Consider the following 19105-nt stretch of genomic DNA (forward strand, 5'->3'; position numbering starts at 1 on the left):
TGGCACTTGAAAAATGTAGGGTTAGCATAAGAGGTCTAATCGCACCGAGGGCATACGACTGCTCTTTATCAGTGGCATAGCATGCAGAACTGAAAGGCAAAACTTCAGCCCTTATGAAACGTGCACCGAGTGCTGCTGTCTGGGAATTTGTAATTATGTTATGATTCTGTAGTGGAACATAAATACCGTGATTAACATATTAAATAGGGGCGGTGATACTTTGCCCCCTCTCAGGATTATTGAAGTTTAATTATTTACATTATAGTTGCTTACAGCATGAATCATCTACTTCTGTTCCATGCTGCTGAGTCTTTCTTCTTTACCCAAAGTTCCTGTTTTGATTCTTGTTTATGCCTTTGATGGTTTATTTATTTATGTAAAGTTATATATATAAATTATTCTATAAATGATTTATATAAAATCATGCAATATAAAAGTGATTTTAGAATATGGCAAAATATTACACTGTTGCCAAGGAAACATTTCTTTTACCTACTTCTATAAAAATCTTTTTGAACAGTCTTTAAATATTTAATACTTCCACAAAAGAAAACTTTGAAAAGTCAAAACAGATTTCTTGCACAAATTCTGTTGCTTAGAAATACCTCTTGAGCACTGGGAACAATTCATTAATGTTGCACATGGGGTAGTGAATTTCAGAAGCTGAGGATTTTTGTGTGAAATTGGTCTCTAAATGGAGCTTCTTGGCACGAAGGCCTATAGACCTGAAGCGTTGCTTGAGGGTTTAGTGTCAGCCTTTACTGAGAAGCAACGATGTTTAAGTTTGCTTTCATAAAAAGGGAGAAGTAACAGGGTCAGAGTTCAGCTCAACACTCATTTGTGTTAAACTTGCTCCTGTTTACCATTTTAAGTGTCAGACAACCCTGACGATGGGGCTAAAGTCTAGAATAATGAGAAGTCAAGCAATGCCTGTGTCAGTGTGACTACGATCTTAGCTTGCATACTGGACTATGTATGTTCTCAACAACTTTTATTATTTTGGCTTGGGGGGTGTGATTCCTGCTCCCCCTTACCCCTCCCTTCATAAGTAACTGATGCCTTTCAGCCCTCTATTCCTCCGATGCAGAAGTGACATTACCCCAATATAAAGGTACCTCATGCTGACCTAGATTAGTACATGGCCCTTTAAGGAGAAACTCTGCCATGACCCACATCTTTACATTAACAAATTCTACTTATATTGGGGAAGTTGGTCTCCTTTTCAGCTCTTCTGATGCAGTAGCGTGACTTTTGTAGGCAAAACTATTCTCACTTCTGCTTTGGTAGCTTGCTTGCTAAAAGGTTGTATGTGACTTGTGTGTTAAATTAATCCATCCAAAACTGAACTTTACAGAGAATGATGTGTAGGATGCACAGAGCTGCAGGAAGACCACCTCTATCTGAATGGCTTCTTTGTAGTCAGCTGTGTCAGTGGCCACAATTCAAATTCATTGGAAAGACTTGGTGAAGTACCCAAGAGCCATCTGCTTCTCTTTGCCCGAGTAGAAATAACCTTATGGCATAGTGGGGAGGGCCTGGAGTCAGGCAGCTTTTCTGACCTTGGGGGAGCCTTGTCTTGCACCTCTGCATTCCTGTCTTCAATGCACGTACCAGCGTTAGAAAAACCATAGCCTGAGAACTTGGGGTGTTTTAAGTGCAGTACTGCTGAGAGGAGCATGCCTTAAATTTCCTGATATTTGAAGAATTCTCAGTGATAAAGTGTCTTTTTCAGAAGAGAGAGTGGATGTGGTGTCTCTTCACTCAATTTGATAATTGATGGCTGTGTGAGACTTAATATGCTGGTGGACCCTTCACCCCAATCACACTTTGTAAGCACATCACTTGCTTTGTGAACTGCTGTGAATTGGCCTAAGAACCAATGCAACAAGTGCAAATTAACTTACGTTCAGCAAATTACTGAGCCTCGTCCTTTAGTCAGGTCGTCTTTTGAACTAGTATGTGTCAATTGTGTCATCGTTTCGAGAAGATGGGTTCTAATTGCATTTAATAACTTCCTAGATTTCATACCTATGTCAGTATTTCATAGCTCAGTAAATTAATATGCAAGCTTTTGTGCTCTGAAACACATCTGTACTTCACATTGTGTGTATGTAAAAGGAAGCTATGTTGAAGCTTCAAAGTAATGAAGTTTCAAAAGTAATGCAATTTGATCTTTTCTGGCTATATCAGGTGTCTTTAATGCCCTATTTTGTGTTACAGTCTGAAGTTCTGAGGCATAGAAAATAAAAGCCTTGATTGTAAGTGCATAAATTAGGATGCAAGTTCCAAGCCAGAAAAGAGAATTTGAGAAGGACTGTGAAGGAGAAGGGAAGATATATTTTTCAGACATGGTTCTTTCTGTTTTCCAGGAGGGGCCAATTTAGAGGAAGCCAGCAAATCCCAGAATTTTCCTGTACTAAATGAAAATGTACTACAGCAAAAAACAATTTAACTTCAGTCTCAGATCACTGCATGAATGAGCAGAGTAAAGTGAGGTGAAGAGATTGGATCACTTTTTTGATGACAATGCTGTCGAATTTATCATCTTAATATGATAAATTGTCTGATTTATCATCTTTATTAGTTAAGATGATAAATTTGGATTAGATGATGAGAAGATGGTAAGTTTGGATTAATCCAAACTAAGGGTGCAGTTTTGCTCTTAAATGTTGCATCTGTTGTATTCACAAGAAGGAAGTTTACAATTACAGAACAAGATACCTTTAATCCAACTCAGTATTTTCCAGTCTGAAATTTTCACTGTTGTATGTAAATGAGTGTCACTAAAAACATACACACAACAGTAGTGTATAAGGTGGTTTAATGCTAATGAAGTAATTCCTAACCATGGGCCTAAAACTCATTTTAAGATATCAAGACAGATTGAGGTTAGCACTTTAAATTCTGGTCAGCAATTTTTTCAGCATCTTATTGTGACTCAGGTTGGTGTCTTGGAATAGTAACAGATGTCGGGAATGGTTAAGATGGGGTTGTTTTTCATGTCTGGCACCATAATACAATAGCACTTTTAACTTCTGGTGAAGGAAAACACTCTTTACAGAGCCCCTTGGTACCAATTAAAAGTTATGTCAGTGGTTAGAGAAGAAGTGATGCTGATGTTTGTCTCGGAGGTGAATTACTTGGAATATGTTTTACTCATCAAGTAGTACAGGAGTACTTGGCAGCTCTTACTCTGTGATTTCATAGTGTGATTTAAAACAGGAGCTGTAAGCTATAAACCAGGTCTACAAGCAGAAACAATAGCTCTTATTCAGTGGACAGGAAAACGGGGAAGTACTTGTTACAGCTTGTCAGTGAATTTTTATTTTTATGCACTACTTATCTGTGGGTCACAATGCAGACATCAGCTTCTCAAATTAAGCAGGAAACACTTAATTTCCTCACAACCTGCAGTCTCTTCCTTCAAGTGAGCAGTTAATACTAGAGACTACAAAAAGGATCAATGATCACTACTCTTTCTGAAAATAAGCATTTTTTATCTCGCTAGCTTTAATTATTAAAAGCTGTAATAGGTCACTGAAAGATTTCTGATAGACTTGATTAAAGAAAGTCTAAAGGACTAAACAGTAAACAAAACTGCATATGGCTGAAGTAGCAAGCTGTTTACAAGCCAGATGTGCATGAGATAAATCCTGTTAACTTCACTGAAGTTATTTTGACTTGTTCGTATTGGCCATGAACTTCTAGCAGTTCAATTAAAGTCTTAGCTCTGAATTTCTTGCCTCTTTTTTTTTTTTTTTGAGAGGTGGGGGGATGAGGAGGGAAATGAAATTCAAAATGGAATTTGATGCTAATGTGTTCTGTATTAATTTCAAAATCTGACTTTGAAGAGATCAAGGCTATCCAACAGCATAAGAAGTCATTGTAGACTGTGCAGCTAATTTGTAACATATGCAAAATTGGTGAGAGACTAGATGTCACACTTGACTATTTCATTTTAAATCTTCAAAAACTGAAGAAATACCTTAATTTTCTTTATTTCATACCTTCTGGAATTTGTAGATATATATCTAAAGCAGTGAAACTTGTAAGAAAATGGGGAAAACCAGGCTGCACTCAGTGATCTTCCATATGCTTGCAAAATGGTTAATGTCTTTATTTTCTAGGCATGTGAATTCAGTTAATTAAATACGGACAGAAGAATGGGAATTGATTTTCTTTTCAGTACAGTTAGCAGATACTGTCCTACTTGCCTGTGGTGTAGGGGGTTAATTTTCTTTTTTGTTTAAAATTTTTAGTTGCTGTCTCCTATGCTTTACTTCAGCCCTGGTGTGCCTGGAATATTTTCTAATACTCAGCACTGTTGTAGTGCTACTACCACGTGGCATTAGTGCTGTCAGTTGTGCTGTGGTGTGGTTGCTGTTCTCTAAATGTGTATAGTGAGCAAAGAACAAAACTTCTGATCCTTTTGGGTTGTTGTTTCCATCTTCAAATTGACATAACAGCTTTTTCCATTGTTCTCTCTTACAGCCAAGATACAAGCTTACCTGTGTGAGGCTTAAAGTGAGAGTGATTAGGTGAAGATTATCTGGAAAAGGTGTTTGTAGAGTAAGATCTGAGAAGTTTCTCTCTTTCCAGGAGAGGAGAGGTTTCACTGAAAGGCCTGCCTGCATGGGATGTGGGTATGCAATGAGCTGTGATACCATGTGCTAGCTTCTTCCTCTGACTGTTGGTATGGACACACTTGGTGGTGTATCTCCTTTCATTCCTAGTTAATTTATTCTGCTTCCAACGGGAGTAAGTTTTCTTGCATTGTGGAGCAAAAAACCTTTCTAAAAGCACCCACAAAGGGACTTGGTGTGAAACAGCTAGTAAGAAGTAGGCTTGGATGGTAGTTTCCACGCAGGAACTTCCTTTCAAGACAACAGGAACAAAAAGTGATGGGCATCAGGCCCTTTGACTTAAGCAGGGCTTGGACTGAGGCCAGGCTGAACTAGAGGAAGTGGGTGAAAGCAAAACTAGCATTAACAAAACATTTGATTTATGCCTCAAAGCAGCAGCTTGCTTTTCCTTACTGCCTGACTCCCTGAAAACGGAGTCTTCCACAAAAGCTGTTCAGAACCGCATGCTGCTCTGCAAGCGCTGGGTTTTCTGTAGTGTTACCTATGCAGTGATAAATGGCTGGCCACCTACAAGTGTACAGTTTTCAGTCCTGCAAGTCACTGCTACCAGGGGCAGAATGTAAGCAGGACTCCGAAGCAGGAGCTCCTCTCCTACAAGCTGATGGCAAATGGCTTTTAGCAATGTCTGTGGCGTTGTTCAAAGTCTGTTCTGAACAGGGTAGTTCATAACAAAATGTTCTTGCCTGGTTTTAAGTGGAAAATGAAAAACAGAAATGGAAGTAGAAAAATATTTTTGGATAAAAATCTGAGAGCCTCTATTTAGATGAGAAAACTGTTCCTTTGCTGTGAGAAGAAAAGCATCTGTGGTCCAGCTCAATTTTGGGTGTTAACTGCACTAGTATAAAGACCCATCACTTATCCATGCGTTTACTAGAGCTTGTCAGCCACTGGAAAACTTTTTGTAATGGTTGTGACAAGAGACCTGGATGTTTCTGCTTTAAAGTAGAGCAATCTGTAGAAAAACTTTTCACCTGCAGGGAGCCATGGATGTTATTTCCCTGAACGCTGCTGGTCTCCCTGTCATCCCATCTGCTGATGTCTCGGAGCCCTGCAAGCAGACAGTTGTTTTTCAGTGTTAAGATATGTTGCAAGCTTGCCAGAGAAGCAGTTGCAATGTGGTATTTTTGCTGTTGCATAAGGGCTGTATGACTAATTGCTGCTTTGATGCTTTGTTCTCTGAAATTGTCTTCCCCCCCGCCTCCTCTTAGATGCTCCTCAGAATTGGTGGCTATGAAATAAATGATCCACAGTGGCATGTGTAAAATCCCTAGCACTGGACCTTATGTAGGCATTCAGTGCCTTTTAATAGAAATGAACTGTCATCCCTGCATTGAGCTTTTGCCATATTGCCTGTGCTTTGTCTAATTAGAAGAATATCCAGATGGATGACAGGACAGTTTTCTTGTTTGCTTTCACTACGTCTTTCTCTTCTTCCGTGGATCCCTTGTCTTGTGTGGGATTAGCTGTAGAAAATAAAATACAAATAATAGCGGTTGAATTAAGGCTGGGAGAATGACAGAACAGAGCAAATTTCCGTGTAGCTCTGAAAATCTGGAGAGTAAAACAATTGCAATTTGAGTTGAACTTCTAAAAATATCTAGCCAAGTACAAAGTTCTAGCCCTTTTTGGGGAAGGGGTAGAGGCATGTTAAATATTGAATTTGACCAAATCAAAATATTGTCTTGAATCTGAAATGCTTTCCTTCCCCATGTCCTTTTTTACAAAAAGGCTGAGGAAGTCTTCCAAATGAAAACCATTTTGATCAGGGAAGATCAAACTTATCTTGTAAAGTGTTTTGTTTAAACAATTAGTCCTAGTCAAAACACACTCAGCAAAACTGGAGTATTTTTATACTACTTAATCTGTGGCCGTGTTGAAGGTTCATGTACAATTTTTTCCTCTCCTCTGAAGTTAATCCTCCAAATGTGATGGATTTGTAATTCAATCTGGAAGGCAGATGGAAAAAATTACGGGCCTTTGCCTGTTAAGGGTCTGAGAGACCTTTCACAAGGGTAACTTTTTTTTTGCTGGTGTAGTGCATCTTCTTTGTGCTCATTTCAGCCTTATGAAATAATGCACTTTGGGTAAGATAGCTTTGATGTGTTTGTTCCCTACTCCTTGCCCCATCCCTTGTCCTGTGGAAGAATTTCACCAGGGTAATAATGCCTTGAATGGAAGCATCAGTGATGTGAACATTTGGTGTGTTTATCGCCATAGTAGAATCATAGAATGGTTTGGGTTGGAAGGGACCTTTAAAGGCCATCCAGTCCATCCCCCTGTAATTGGCAGGGACATCTACAACCAGATCAGGTTGCTCAGAGCCCCATCCAGCCTGGCCTTGAATGTTTCCAAGGATGAGGGAGGCATCTCTACCTCTCTGAGCAAAACCTGTGCCAGTGTTTCACCACCCTCATCATGAAAAATTTCTTCCTTATATCTAGTCTGAATCTACCTTCCTTTAGTTTAAAACCATTACCCCTTGTCCTGTTGCAGCAGGCCTTGCTAAAAAGACTATCCCCATCTTTCTTGTAGGCCCCCTTTAAGTACTGGAAGGCTGCAGTAGGGTCTCCCTGGGGCCTTCTCTTCTCCAGGCTGAACAACCCCAGCTCTCTCAGCCTTTCCTCATAGCAGAGGTGCTCCATCCCTCTGATCACTTTTGTGGCCTCCTCTGGCCCCGCTCTAACAGGTCCATGTCTTTCCTGTGCTGAGGACCCCAGAGCTGGAAGCAGGGCTCCAGGTGGGGTCTCACCAGAGTGGAGCAGAGGGGCAGAATCCCCTCCCTTACCCTGCTGGCCACGCTGCTTTTGATGCAGCCCAGGATACGGTTGGCTTTCTGGGTGGTGAGTGCACATTGCCAGCTCATGTCCAGCTTTTCATCCAGCAGTACCCCCAAGTCCTTCTCGGCAGGGCTGCTCTCAATAGTAGTTTGTTATAAATTTACATAGTTGATTGATTCTCAGCATCACAAGCCTCTCCATTGCTTGGAGAAGAACAGAGTGGCAGGGGAATGGAGAGTGTGCTTAAAGAGCGTTGGCAGTAAAGCTGATTGAAGTGATTCCTGCCATCTCCTGCCTTGGTTACCCATTCTCTCCCTGGTGCTGGAGTTTTACCACTCTCTAGGCTGGGGTGGCAAATTTTGTGAGGGCTTGTGGGACCTCTCCAACTGTTCCTCCAACTGGAAGAGTTCTAATGAGGAATTGCATCCTTGCTGTGACTGGTGCAGGATTTTATGCTTAAGTAGTTAAAGCCTGAATGTGTCTAGGAACTTCATCTTTCCATGGTAAGGAGAATCTGGAGTGTCAGTTGCAGCACGAAACTACTCAGGGTTTGTGGAAGTTGAAACCAATGAGTTTGTGTTCTCATTAGCTGCTCAGGTTTCCAACATAAAAATAACCTTTCATCATATACTGTTCGGGAACTGTTTGTTTCTAACAAGGGCTGACCTGAGTGGCCCAGTGCTTTCCTACAGCATATCCTGTAGCTGTTTAAATGTACTTCAGTCTTTCAAGTGTCTTGTCCAAACTGTGTGACTCAGGGCAGGGGTAGAGTTCCTGTCTGAGGCTTTCTGTGTCAGTGCTTCTTAATCACTGAAGTGATAAATGAGTGCTAAAAGCAGACTTCCTTAAACAGTTGCAACCTCCCAGGAGCAGGTGACATGGTTTCTGCAGCATAAAAGCAGCTTCGGTAAAATACGTGACGCGTGATTCTAGTGAAAGGCCAGTGTGTTCACAAGGATGTAGTTGCAATGGAAGGGATCCCTCCCTTATGAGGATCTTAAGCCTGCATTTGTTTTGGGGAGCATGTTTGGCTGAAAGCTAATTCCAGTCAAGCACAAATTGGTAACAGTTGTGCTGGACCATCACTAGCAGAAGTTGGAATCAATTAATAGGCAAAAAGCACATGTATGGTTATGTCTGTATGTTTTGTTAAATGTGACAGATTAATGAAATAAAATTAAATCTAGTGAACAAAACCTCTGACTTATGGGTAGTGTGGAAGATTACAATGACATAGAGTCCATCTCTTCCAGTTTTCTTATTATTGACATGTAGGACTTTCAAGGCAGTGGGTTAATGTAGCCTGATGCAAAAAGGTGTAGTTTACATCTCCCTGGTTTTCCACAGAGCATCAAATGATTATGCATTTCTGCAGACTGGTGATAACCTTCAGTCTTTGCTGTCCCTTGCACAAGTATCATTAATATATTATTATAGAAGATTATTTTGGGAGTTATTGAAAAACACCTGAAAGACAACGCAGTCATTGGTCCCAGCCAGCATGTGTTCACGAGGGGAAAGTCCCGCTTGACCAACTTGATTTCCTTCTATGACAAGGTTACCCACCTAGCTGACCAAGGGAAGCCAGTCGATGTAATCTTTTTGGACTTCAGTAAAGCCTTCGATACTGTCTCTCACAGTATCCTCCTGGACAAAATGTCCAGCATACAGCTGGATAAACACATAATGCAATGGGAGAGCCATTGGCTGATGGGTCGGGCTCCAAGGGTTGTAGTAAATGGGGTTACATCGGGCTGGTGACCAGTCACTAGCGGGGTTCCACAGGGATCCATCTTGGTGCCAGTGCTCTTCAATATCTTCATAAATGACTTGGGTGCAGGACTGGATGGTTTGTTGTCAAAGTTTGCTGATGGCACAAAACTGGGAGGAGCCGTTGACACTCTTGAGGGCAGAGAGGCCCTGCAGAAAGATCTGGACAAATTAGAGTGCTGGGCAATCACCAACCATATGAAGCTTATCAAGGACAAGTGCTGGATTTTGCACCTGGGACATGGCAGCCCTGGATGTACCTACAGACTGGGGAACAAGAGGCTGGAGAGCAGCCCCGCAGAGAGGGATCTGGGGGTTCTGGTCAATGGCACGTTGAACACGAGCCAACAGCGTGCCCTGGCAGCCAGGAGGGCCAACCATGTCCTGGGGTGCATCAAGCACTGTATTGCCAGCCGGCTGAGGGAGATGATTGTCCCACTCTACTCTGCACTGGTGTGGCCTCATCTTGAGTACTGTGTGCAGTTTTGGGCACCACAGTACAAAAAGGATGCAAAGCCACTAGAGAGTGTCCAGAGGAGAGCCACAAAGATGGTGAAGGCTTCAGAGGGGAAGCTGTACGAGGAGTGGCTGAAGTTACTTGGTCTGTTCAGCCTGGAGGAGACTGAGGGGAGACCTCATCGGTATCTACAGCTTCCTCACAAGGGGAAGAGGAGGGGCAGGCGCTGATCTCTTCTCCCTGGTGACCAATGCTAGGACCTGAGGGAACAGCAGGAAGATATGCCGGGGAGGTTTAGGTTGGACATTAGGAAAAGGTTCTTCACCCAAAGGGTGGTGGACCACTGGAACAGGCTCCCCGAGGAGGTAGTCACGGCACCGAGCCTGATAATGTTCAAGAAGCAATAGGGCAATGCCCTCAGGCATATGGTGTGATTTTTTTTTGGGGGGGGGGGGGGGGGGGGGCGTGTTGTCCTATGCAGGGACAGGAGTTGGACTTGATGATGCTTGGGGGTCCCTTGCAACTCAGGACATTCTATGATCAGCCTAGAAAGCAAGGAAACACCTCATTCCCTGCATGTAAAATGGAAAATACAAACCAAAGCTAACCTTGACTTTCATGTGTCTTTTTTTTTTTTTTTTTTCTTTTCTGCACTAAATTAGCAGGGACAAACTGAGAGAATCTCACCAGCTGTTGGTGAGATGAAGTGTCAGTCCTGGCAGGCTGTGATATACAAATGTGCAGTAGGAGAAAACAAAGCAACAGGAATAGTGTCAGGGAGGGAGACTTTTTTAAAATTGATTTTTATTTGCTTTCATTTCTGGTTCTGTTTCCCCTGCTATGAAGACATAAATAGTGTGGGAGTATATATTTTTTTTTTTTTGTACTGCTCTACTGCTGCAACATTTTTTAAGCTTGAATATTTAATTATATGTAGTAGTACTTGTAACAAAATTTGTGGCTTCTTGAATATGTTGCTGTACAATGATGGCAAAGCTGTCCCTGACTTCATAAACTTGCAACTTATATGGAGGAAGCAAAGATTTTTAAGAGGAAACAAAACTAATAGGACCAGCCAACTGGACTGGAGTCCCACAGCCTGTCAGGAGTAAAACCGGGAATAGAAACACATCGGTGAAATCCCAAAGAGGCTAGTGCCCACACTGCTGTTCATGCAGGAGGATATCCTCAGGCTATCCTGTATCTTCCTGTCCTCAGGAAATAATTCAGACAGGATGAGCACTCAAAACAACTCCGTGAATGCTTGGAGGGTGGAGCATCCCTCTTAAAATCCCCTGGCTTCTGACTAGTAAAACAACTGACTTGATTTCAAACGGAATATCCAAGTTTGGGAAAATAAAGCTATTGCCTAGAGGATCAAAATTTGAGGCATGACAGAAACTCTTTCAGACACTTGCAATATTGCTAGAAACTCAGAAGCATAAAACCATCAGGTGCTGGTTTACCACCTTGAATGACATTAAATGCTTTTGGTTAGAAGCTACTCTGTGAATTACAGTCTTTTTTGGTAAAGGCTTGGGTTTGCTGTCCTGTCTCTGTAGTCACTAATGACCTTAAGATGCTGCTGAGAAGGAAGTGGGTTTTAGCCCACATGTCCCGTTTTTTCGTTGTACTTTGCACAGTGCCATAGTTCCTGAATACTTCCAGGAGTATATTAAGCAAACTAACATCTGTAGAATAACTAACATCTGTTGTGCTGTTTTTTGTTTCCTCCCTAGGGGAGATGTGTGGGCAGAGTGGCTTGTTTTATTTTAGAAGGACTTCCAAAACAACAAAAAAGCACATTTAAAAAAACCAACCTGAGACAAGTCATCTTTGAGAGCTCAACAAAAGCACGTGATACATGTGCACATATAAGGTAAAGTAAAAGAAATGTGCCGTGTGTTTCAAGCGGAAGGCAGCAAGGTGGGTTTTGGCCCTTCCTTCCAATGGGAGTTTGCTCAGTGGACCAGTCTGGAGAAGGCTCCTTGTCCTGAGCCAGCAAGCTGCACTTCATGGTAGAAAGTTTCTCTTGAGCTAAAGGATCAAAGCTGCCGACTTGAGCCTTCAGTCTGGAGCTCTCATCAGCCTCTTGGGCACAGTGTCTCGTGCTGCCTGCTGCTGTTTTTAATCAAACTCAGTGAGTGCAGTTCTCAGCAGCCATGCTTTGGGTAGTGGCTGCAGTCTTCCATCTGGAGCTGGCTGCCTCTTAAGCAATCTGTTGTGTGCATGTTTATATTTTCCCCAAATGCTTTGTGAGTCTTTGGGCTCAAAAAAGTGCAGGAAAATACAAGGTGATTCCCATTTTTAATCAAGTGGAACTGAAATTTTGTTGCTTGCTTTCTTTGCCTCACAGCTGTAGCTCTCCAAAGTATCCCATCCTGTCCACCTGAGCTGACAAAAGTTTCCCTTAAACTTATGAATAACTTATTACTTTCAGTACTCCTTTTTTCTATTTTTTTATCCTTCCTTTTATTAGTATCAGAATGACTGTGTCAGTGTTTTATGTACATCCTACTTTCATTTGTAAAACATTGCTATTGTATCACTGATGATGACTGTATTCTTATTTCTAACCAAACTTGTTAGGTAGTCCTGTTTACAGAAGCTTAAAACTTTAGGCTGTGTAGCTGGTTTGGATTAATCCTAGAGTAGTTTAGTTTTGGAAGGGAACTAACTCTGCATGTCATCTGGTCCAACCTCCCACTCAAAGCAGGGCCAGTTTCGAAGTTGTATTAGGTTGCTCAGGACCTTGTACTTACTGCTGACATCCTGCAAATAATTGTAATTATGAAAATTGTAATTATGAAAGCTTCATACATGCTAGCACACATTTATGATTGTTACTTTTAACCAACAGTTAAGTTTGTAAATGTGTACTAAACGGCTTTTTTCTTTTGCTGTTGTGGTTTGTTCTAATTAAGTCTGGTTGCAAAAGTCATTGCGTTTGTGTTATTCCTTTTGCGTAAGTGTGGAAAAGAAATTTTCTGGTTCAACTTTTTAATGCAATCTGACTTCAGGAAAAAAAAGCTAAAAAAAAAATAGCAGGGTGATTTGAGTTGTAAAGTATACTTCACACAGTTTAGGGAGTTTATTACTTGTTTGCGTACCTGTTCGACAGAGGATGGTGAAAGAAAGCACTTGAGTGAGAAGCAGCAGCTCCCATGTGCAGCCCTGCGTGTTCCTGCAGCGCAGTTTGGCTACACAACAGCTCCATCTGCTGTTCTTGAACTACAGCTTTCCCTTTGTGCCCAGACCTTTCACTTCAGTTTTATATTGGTTCTTGTGCTTCTTCCCTCTGACTTTGTACATTTTCAAACAGTTTTAACTCTTACGAGGAGTTACTCCTTGGGACACCTCCAAACTGTGTTTTGATGTTCTGGATTCAGAATTTCTTGAATTTCTTGGCAATAACCAGCAGTTGTGACATCTCTCTCTGTCTGCTTTACAAACATTAAATTTTCTTTTTTAGTCATGTTATCTGTCTTACCCTTGCAAAGACAAGTTACTACAAGGTATGAAGCCCCATCATCTAGCAATAAAGGAGTTCCTGCTCTCCAGTTGAGTAATAGGTACTTGTGTTTTGTTTTGTGTTTTTTTTTTTCCCTGCAGAAGTCTGGACTTGTGTCTGTGCTGCCTGGGATCTTACATGTGTCCATGGTTTGATGTGTTATGGATATGATGAACAGAGGCAGTTTAGCTGCTGTGAGGCTATCAAAATCTTATAGATTGAGGGAGGAGTGGGAAAGAAGAAAGTATCTGATAGCAGTGAGTGAGTCTACAGCATGGCTCGGAGTCAAGATGGAGAATCATGACACTTTGATCAATGTGGTTACTAAAACCGGCAAAAGAAATCTTAAAGTCCTGTACTTCTTTCCCTCTTGGTATTGAGAGGCAGACTTGCTAGAGCACTGGGATTTTGGGGTTTGTTTTATGGGAGTAGACTGACAGATCACATCACAAGGAAACCATAGTAAATCACATCTCTAAAGAAAATTAGACATCATTTGGGAAAATATATTCATATTGTAATATTACTACCTAATTTTCCAGCTCCTGTGGAATAAGAACAGTAAGATGGGCTTTAGAATTTGTTCTGCACAATACCCCATTGAATAACCTCAGCCTAGTGCCAAAAGGATGCCTATTCATTAAATTATTCTGTTTTTTTCTTTTTTTTTTTCTTCCCTTCCACTGTATGTTGTTTTTGTCTGTCACATATTAAGCTGTCTGCACTGAGAAGATTTTGGTATGTATCTTTGTAGTTCAGGAAAGTTGAATACTTTGTGTTGTAGTCTTGTAGTTGGCGTTGTGGCTTCAGGCAGGAAGGATGCAGAATCAAGTTTTAAAGCTAAGTGTTTAATTTCAGATAATTCCATAAAAGGCAGACAGGACACATGAGCCTGTTTTTTCCTATCTGTGGCTAGCAGCCTAACCAGAGAAGTTAAATAGAAAAAGATACTTCTCCCCTTTACAAACAGAACTGGAACAAAAGACGTATTAATTGTACTTCCTAATAGTGTTGGAGTTTATTAAACTATACTATGATTTTTTAGATGTGCCTTATCTTATCCTTCTCTTTAATTGTCCCAAGGTCTTATGACCAAAGACTTCTTCAGTTGCTGACCTTGTTCTGCCTTTCTATATCTAATCACTCTTGACTACACTCGATGTAGAAAGTGAAACTACAGTTAATAACTGTGCAAATGAAAAAGGAGCAGGTGAGTTGTCAGTGTAAAATAAGCCCAGCATATGTTGTCAGCACTTGAATTCAGTGAAAGATCCCTTAAATATGCACATGATAACATCACCACTTACTCATAAGTAGTACATGGTCCCACTAAGCAGAACTGGAGGACATAGATAAATTAGTTTTATTTGGGTCTGGAAGCAGTCACTGAAGTTAACTTATTCAGGGTGAAGACCTTGTCTCTTACGTCTGTCAAGACCATGCACAGACCTTCAGCTGCTCCTGCTGCTCTGCTAGCAGTGAGCTGCAACACAACTGTCCTCTCACTTCAGTCCAAGAGTGAGTAAGCTTTGAGAGAGTTTGGAAATGACACTTTGCAGCAGATTGTAGATCTCAAATAAATTTCTGCGTTCTCTTCGACTGAAAGCAAATATAAGTACGTGGTATGGAGTAGCTGGATCCTGCAGGTCAAGAGTTAGGCTTTCCTGAGCTGCCTGGAGGAATCTGCCTAGCAGCTAGGTCACTATGTTAGCAGCGAGTGCTTGGATTTGTGTGTGATTTGCTGCTTTTTAACATTAACTTGCAGATGTTCTCAAAACAGGAAATGTGAAAGGTTGGTTCCTGGAGCAGCTGAGAGATTTGGCAGAGTTGTTGGTGTAAAGGCAGATGGGTGAGAAGAGATGCTCAAGCCAGCAGATGTCAGGCTGTTACCACCAGCAAGAAACAATATGAAGGGAAAAGATGATGCTTTGTGCTGATGGAAGTCAAAATTGGGAAACTACAGGTCACCTTCAACTGATGAATAAAAGTAGTGATGATTTGTGAATACATGGTGATTAAGCAGCATAGCTCTTCTGGAGTAGTTTTGTGTTTTGGATGTTTTTTTTAAATTTTTCATCGTAAAAGCCTGTGTGGGTATTCCAGAATAAGATTATGCCCATGCAGAGAGTTACCTTGTAAAAGCAAATGATAAACTGTCCAGTATGGATAAATGCTTGGGGAAGGGTCAAAGGGGATAGTGCATACAAAGCAGTGTGACTAAAAGCTGAAAAACTGACCTTGGGAATAGAAACTAAATTTCTAATGAGGGACTACAGCTAACACTGGGGGGTTTGGGTTAAGTGATATGTACAGGCTTGCAATATTTATAGGGCAGTGAAAAAATTGGGGAGGGTATGTGAATTAGTGAAAATTGCAAGGAAAGAAGGAGAAACATTCCATAAAACTATCTGAAAAATATGTCAATAGCACAAGAAGTCTAGAGAATTAGTATTTTCTAAGAATTAAAAAAAAAAAAAAAAAAACACTTTCTAACAAAAATCTGTTTAAATTTGTCTTATGCCAAAAGGAGGAGAGAAGGAAGAGATGGAGTTTTTCCTTTAGTTGATTTTTTTTAATAAATAAGGCTAGTAAGGAATTTTCCTAAGACTCAAAGCATTGCAGGACAATGACTCTTTTTACTTGTTGATACAGTTTTATTAGATCAGATGCTTCGTGACCCCTCAGCAGATTTGTCTGATTTCCTAAATATATTTAGAATATCTCATGTTAAATATGATACTAGCATGGATTTCTTTTTTTACAGCTGAAAATAACATTTCTCCTTCAGTGTATACATCTGTAATTTTGGCTGGTTTCCTTTGTAAAGCAGAAGAATTTTGATGTATTAGGAATCTAAGAATATAAATTCAATGTCATATTTTTTTATCTCAGTAAAACTTGCTTGCTTTTTTTATTTTTCAATGGCAAAGTGACTGGCAGTGTTCGCAGTGGACTCCATGATCAGTTTTACCTTTCTGAACATGTTGTTGTTTTTCCTTGTTCTTAGATTGATCACTTTGGATTTGATGAAAATCTTACATTCCAGCAGCGGTATCTAGTAGCAGATCAGCACTGGAAGAAAGACAATGGACCAATACTATTTTATACAGGCAATGAAGGAGACATCACGTGGTTCTGCAACAATACGGTATGTAGAAAATAGATTCTTGATTCTTGAATGACAGTCCTTCTTTCCAGTAGTGGCCTACTGAAAAATAAGGAAGAACAAGGACACGGTGTCAGAATATCATTTAAAGAGAAGTTTGTAATGGTTGTTGTGATTGTTATAGGAGGAAGAAGAAGCTGAAAAAAAAAAAAAAAACCCACACAGAAAAAGTTCTAGGGGGTTCAGTGTCCTATTTGAAGCCCATAGAAGTCAAAGGGATGCACTTGTATTAATTTCCTGGAGTAGTGAAGAAAAATTTCTGGAGGAAACACTATAAGGTGCCTCAAGCTAAGAATGCAAAATTTTGGACCAAATCACACCTATCCCAGTACTTTACATTCCCCAAATAACATGGGAGGTTTTGATGTTTTCTTTTGTTTTCTCCATAAGAAAAATGTGAAGTGAAATGAAGGGGGCTGGAAACCTAAGATAGATGATTCTTGCTTTCTGACAAGATCTGTGGAAGCTTTTACTTCCCTGACTGATACAAATGCAGAATGGCACGTGTGGGCATTTTTCAGCCACTTCAATACAAAGTCCAGTAACACAACAGAAGGTGGCATGTGCTGGGCTCAAAGCAACCAAGGACTGCTTACACACTTTGTTCTGTCAGCAGGTGATCTCTGTCTGCCTGTTTCCATAACTGGTGGTAACAAGCTGCTGTCAACAAGTAATAACAAGCTGTAGTTATTTATTAGTTGAAAATACGTGTATTGCAATGCTCTAGATGATTGCTTATTGACAAGCAAGCTTTGTGTTTTCTGTAATGCAGTCCTAACTCAAATGCTTGCTTTTCTCCTGTAGTGTTTTTTATTTCCTATGGATTAAGCTCGTGCCATAGGAGTTCTGGCAGGATTGCCTGTATACTGCTTAATAATTTGCAGCATTGACATATACATATTTTCTTTGTATGTGTCCCTGTCTCTGGGTGGATGTCTGGTTTGTGTGTTTTCTTACTTCAGTGGTACTTTAAAACCAAATTGCACTCTGTCTTTATAGTTGTATTTTGATAGTGATGTCTTTCTAATCAAAGAATAAGAGTTGGAATACACTAGACTGAAAATAGAGACTTTGAAAATAATTGATTCAGCTTATTTAAATGTCTGTTTTCCTCCAACCAGGGTTTTATGTGGGACGTGGCTGAAGAACTTAATGCCATGTTAGTATTTGCTGAACATAGATATTATGGAGAATCTTTACCCTTTGGTAACGAGTCTTTCAGCGTAAGTGTTTTCTTTTGTCTTCCTTAACTGTGTTCTATACAAACATAATTCTGCCTATTGTAATGCTTGCCAGTGCAATGACTGTCAGGCTGAGTAAGATTTAGATGTGCTAGAAGCACACAACTATCCTATTTTTGTAATTATTAATTCTAGGATTAAAAAAAAAAAAAATCTTGATTTTTAGCACTTCAAGGGACACCTGCAAAGAATATTTCATTTGTTATCAGGCACAGATTTAGAAGTCAACAGCTGCCATGGGGAATAGAAAGACTGCTGCTGGAAATCACTCCAGTGCTGTACATAACCTGCTTTCTTTGTCTCAGGATTCCAAGCATCTGAATTACCTGACATCAGAACAAGCTCTGGCAGACTTTGCAGTACTGGTTGAGTACTTAAAGACGACCATTGCGGGAGCCCGTTACAGTCCTGTCATAGCTATAGGAGGATCTTACGGAGGAATGCTTGCAGCCTGGTTTAGGATGAAGTACCCCCATGTGGTAGTTGGGTGAGTGTACTCATCCTGCTCAAACACAGCAGGCATTTGTTACTTCTGTGCTATAAATATTACAGCACTGGGAGAAGTACTGTAATTCAGGCTGGCTTGAATTTTTCACTATTGGGAGGAGGAATTAAGTTAACTTGAATTTGGGAAGAGGCACTGTTTGCCTACTAAAGACAACTGTAGGTCAGCAGGTACTGGATGGTGTATATTTTTCAGAGCTATCTGTTAGTTTTGTAAAAACAATTATTATGAACATTGACTTTGCACCTAAGTTTTTTAGCACCACCAGACTTCTGGTGACTTGAGGCAGGTCTTTAATCTCTTCAGTGCCTTCATTCCCCTCTGGGAAACAAGATAAGTAAACAGAATCATAGAATGATTTGGGTTGGAAGGGACACTTAAAGGCCATCTAGTCCAACCCCCTGCAATGAGCAGGGATGTCAACTCAATCAGGTTGCTTAGAGCCCCATCGGACCTGACCTTGAATGTTCCCAGGGATGTAGCATCTCCCACCTCTCTGGGCAACCTGTGCCAGTGTTTCACCACCCTCAGCGTAATAAATTTCTTCCTTTTACCTAGCCTGAATCTACCCTCTTTTAGTTTGAAACCATTACCCCTTGTCCTATCGCAACAGGCCCTGCTAAAAAGTCTGTCCCCATCTTTATTATAAGCCCCCTTTAATTACTGGAAGGCTGCAATAAGGTCTCCCTGGGGCCTTCTCTTCTCCAGGCTGAACAACCCCAGCTCTCTCAGCTTTTCCTCATAGCAGAGGTGTTCCATCCTTCTGATCACTTTTGTGGCCTCCTCTGGCCCCGCTCCAACAGCTCCATGTCCTTCCCGTGCTGAGGACCCCAGAGCTGGACGCAGGGCTCCAGGTGGGGTCTCACCAGAGCGGAGCAGAGGGGCAGAATCCCCTCCCTTACCCTGCTGGCCACGTTGCTTTTGATGCAGCCCAGGATACAGTTGGCTTTCTGGGCTGCGAGAGCACATTGCCAGCTCATGTCCAGCTTTTCATCTATCAGTACCCCCAAGTCCTTCTCCTCAGGGCTGTGCTCA

General features: G+C 41.0%; 1 protein-coding gene across 4 annotated transcripts in view; it reads left to right on the forward strand.

Moving 5' to 3' along the window:
• Positions 1-19105, forward strand: part of PRCP (prolylcarboxypeptidase) — a 36071-nt gene that overhangs the window by 2135 nt on the left and 14831 nt on the right. Inside the window, exons 1-5 of one of the 4 annotated variants that reach the window (XM_082304301.1) lie at positions 14267-14368; positions 14939-15121; positions 16166-16306; positions 17446-17547; positions 17871-18052. In XM_082304301.1, the coding sequence (XP_082160427.1) occupies positions 15095-15121; positions 16166-16306; positions 17446-17547; positions 17871-18052 (452 nt within the window). In that variant the 5' untranslated portion in view covers positions 14267-14368; positions 14939-15094. Of the gene's footprint in view, positions 1-11386; positions 11527-14266; positions 14369-14938; positions 15146-16165; positions 16307-16714; positions 16941-17445; positions 17548-17870; positions 18053-19105 lie in introns of those variants that run through there. The other 3 variants (XM_082304303.1, XM_082304302.1, XM_082304300.1) reach the window with 3 other exon arrangements.

This window comes from Platalea leucorodia (genome assembly GCF_965183815.1).
Source record: "Platalea leucorodia genome assembly, chromosome: 2".
Taxonomy (NCBI): domain Eukaryota; kingdom Metazoa; phylum Chordata; class Aves; order Pelecaniformes; family Threskiornithidae; genus Platalea; species Platalea leucorodia.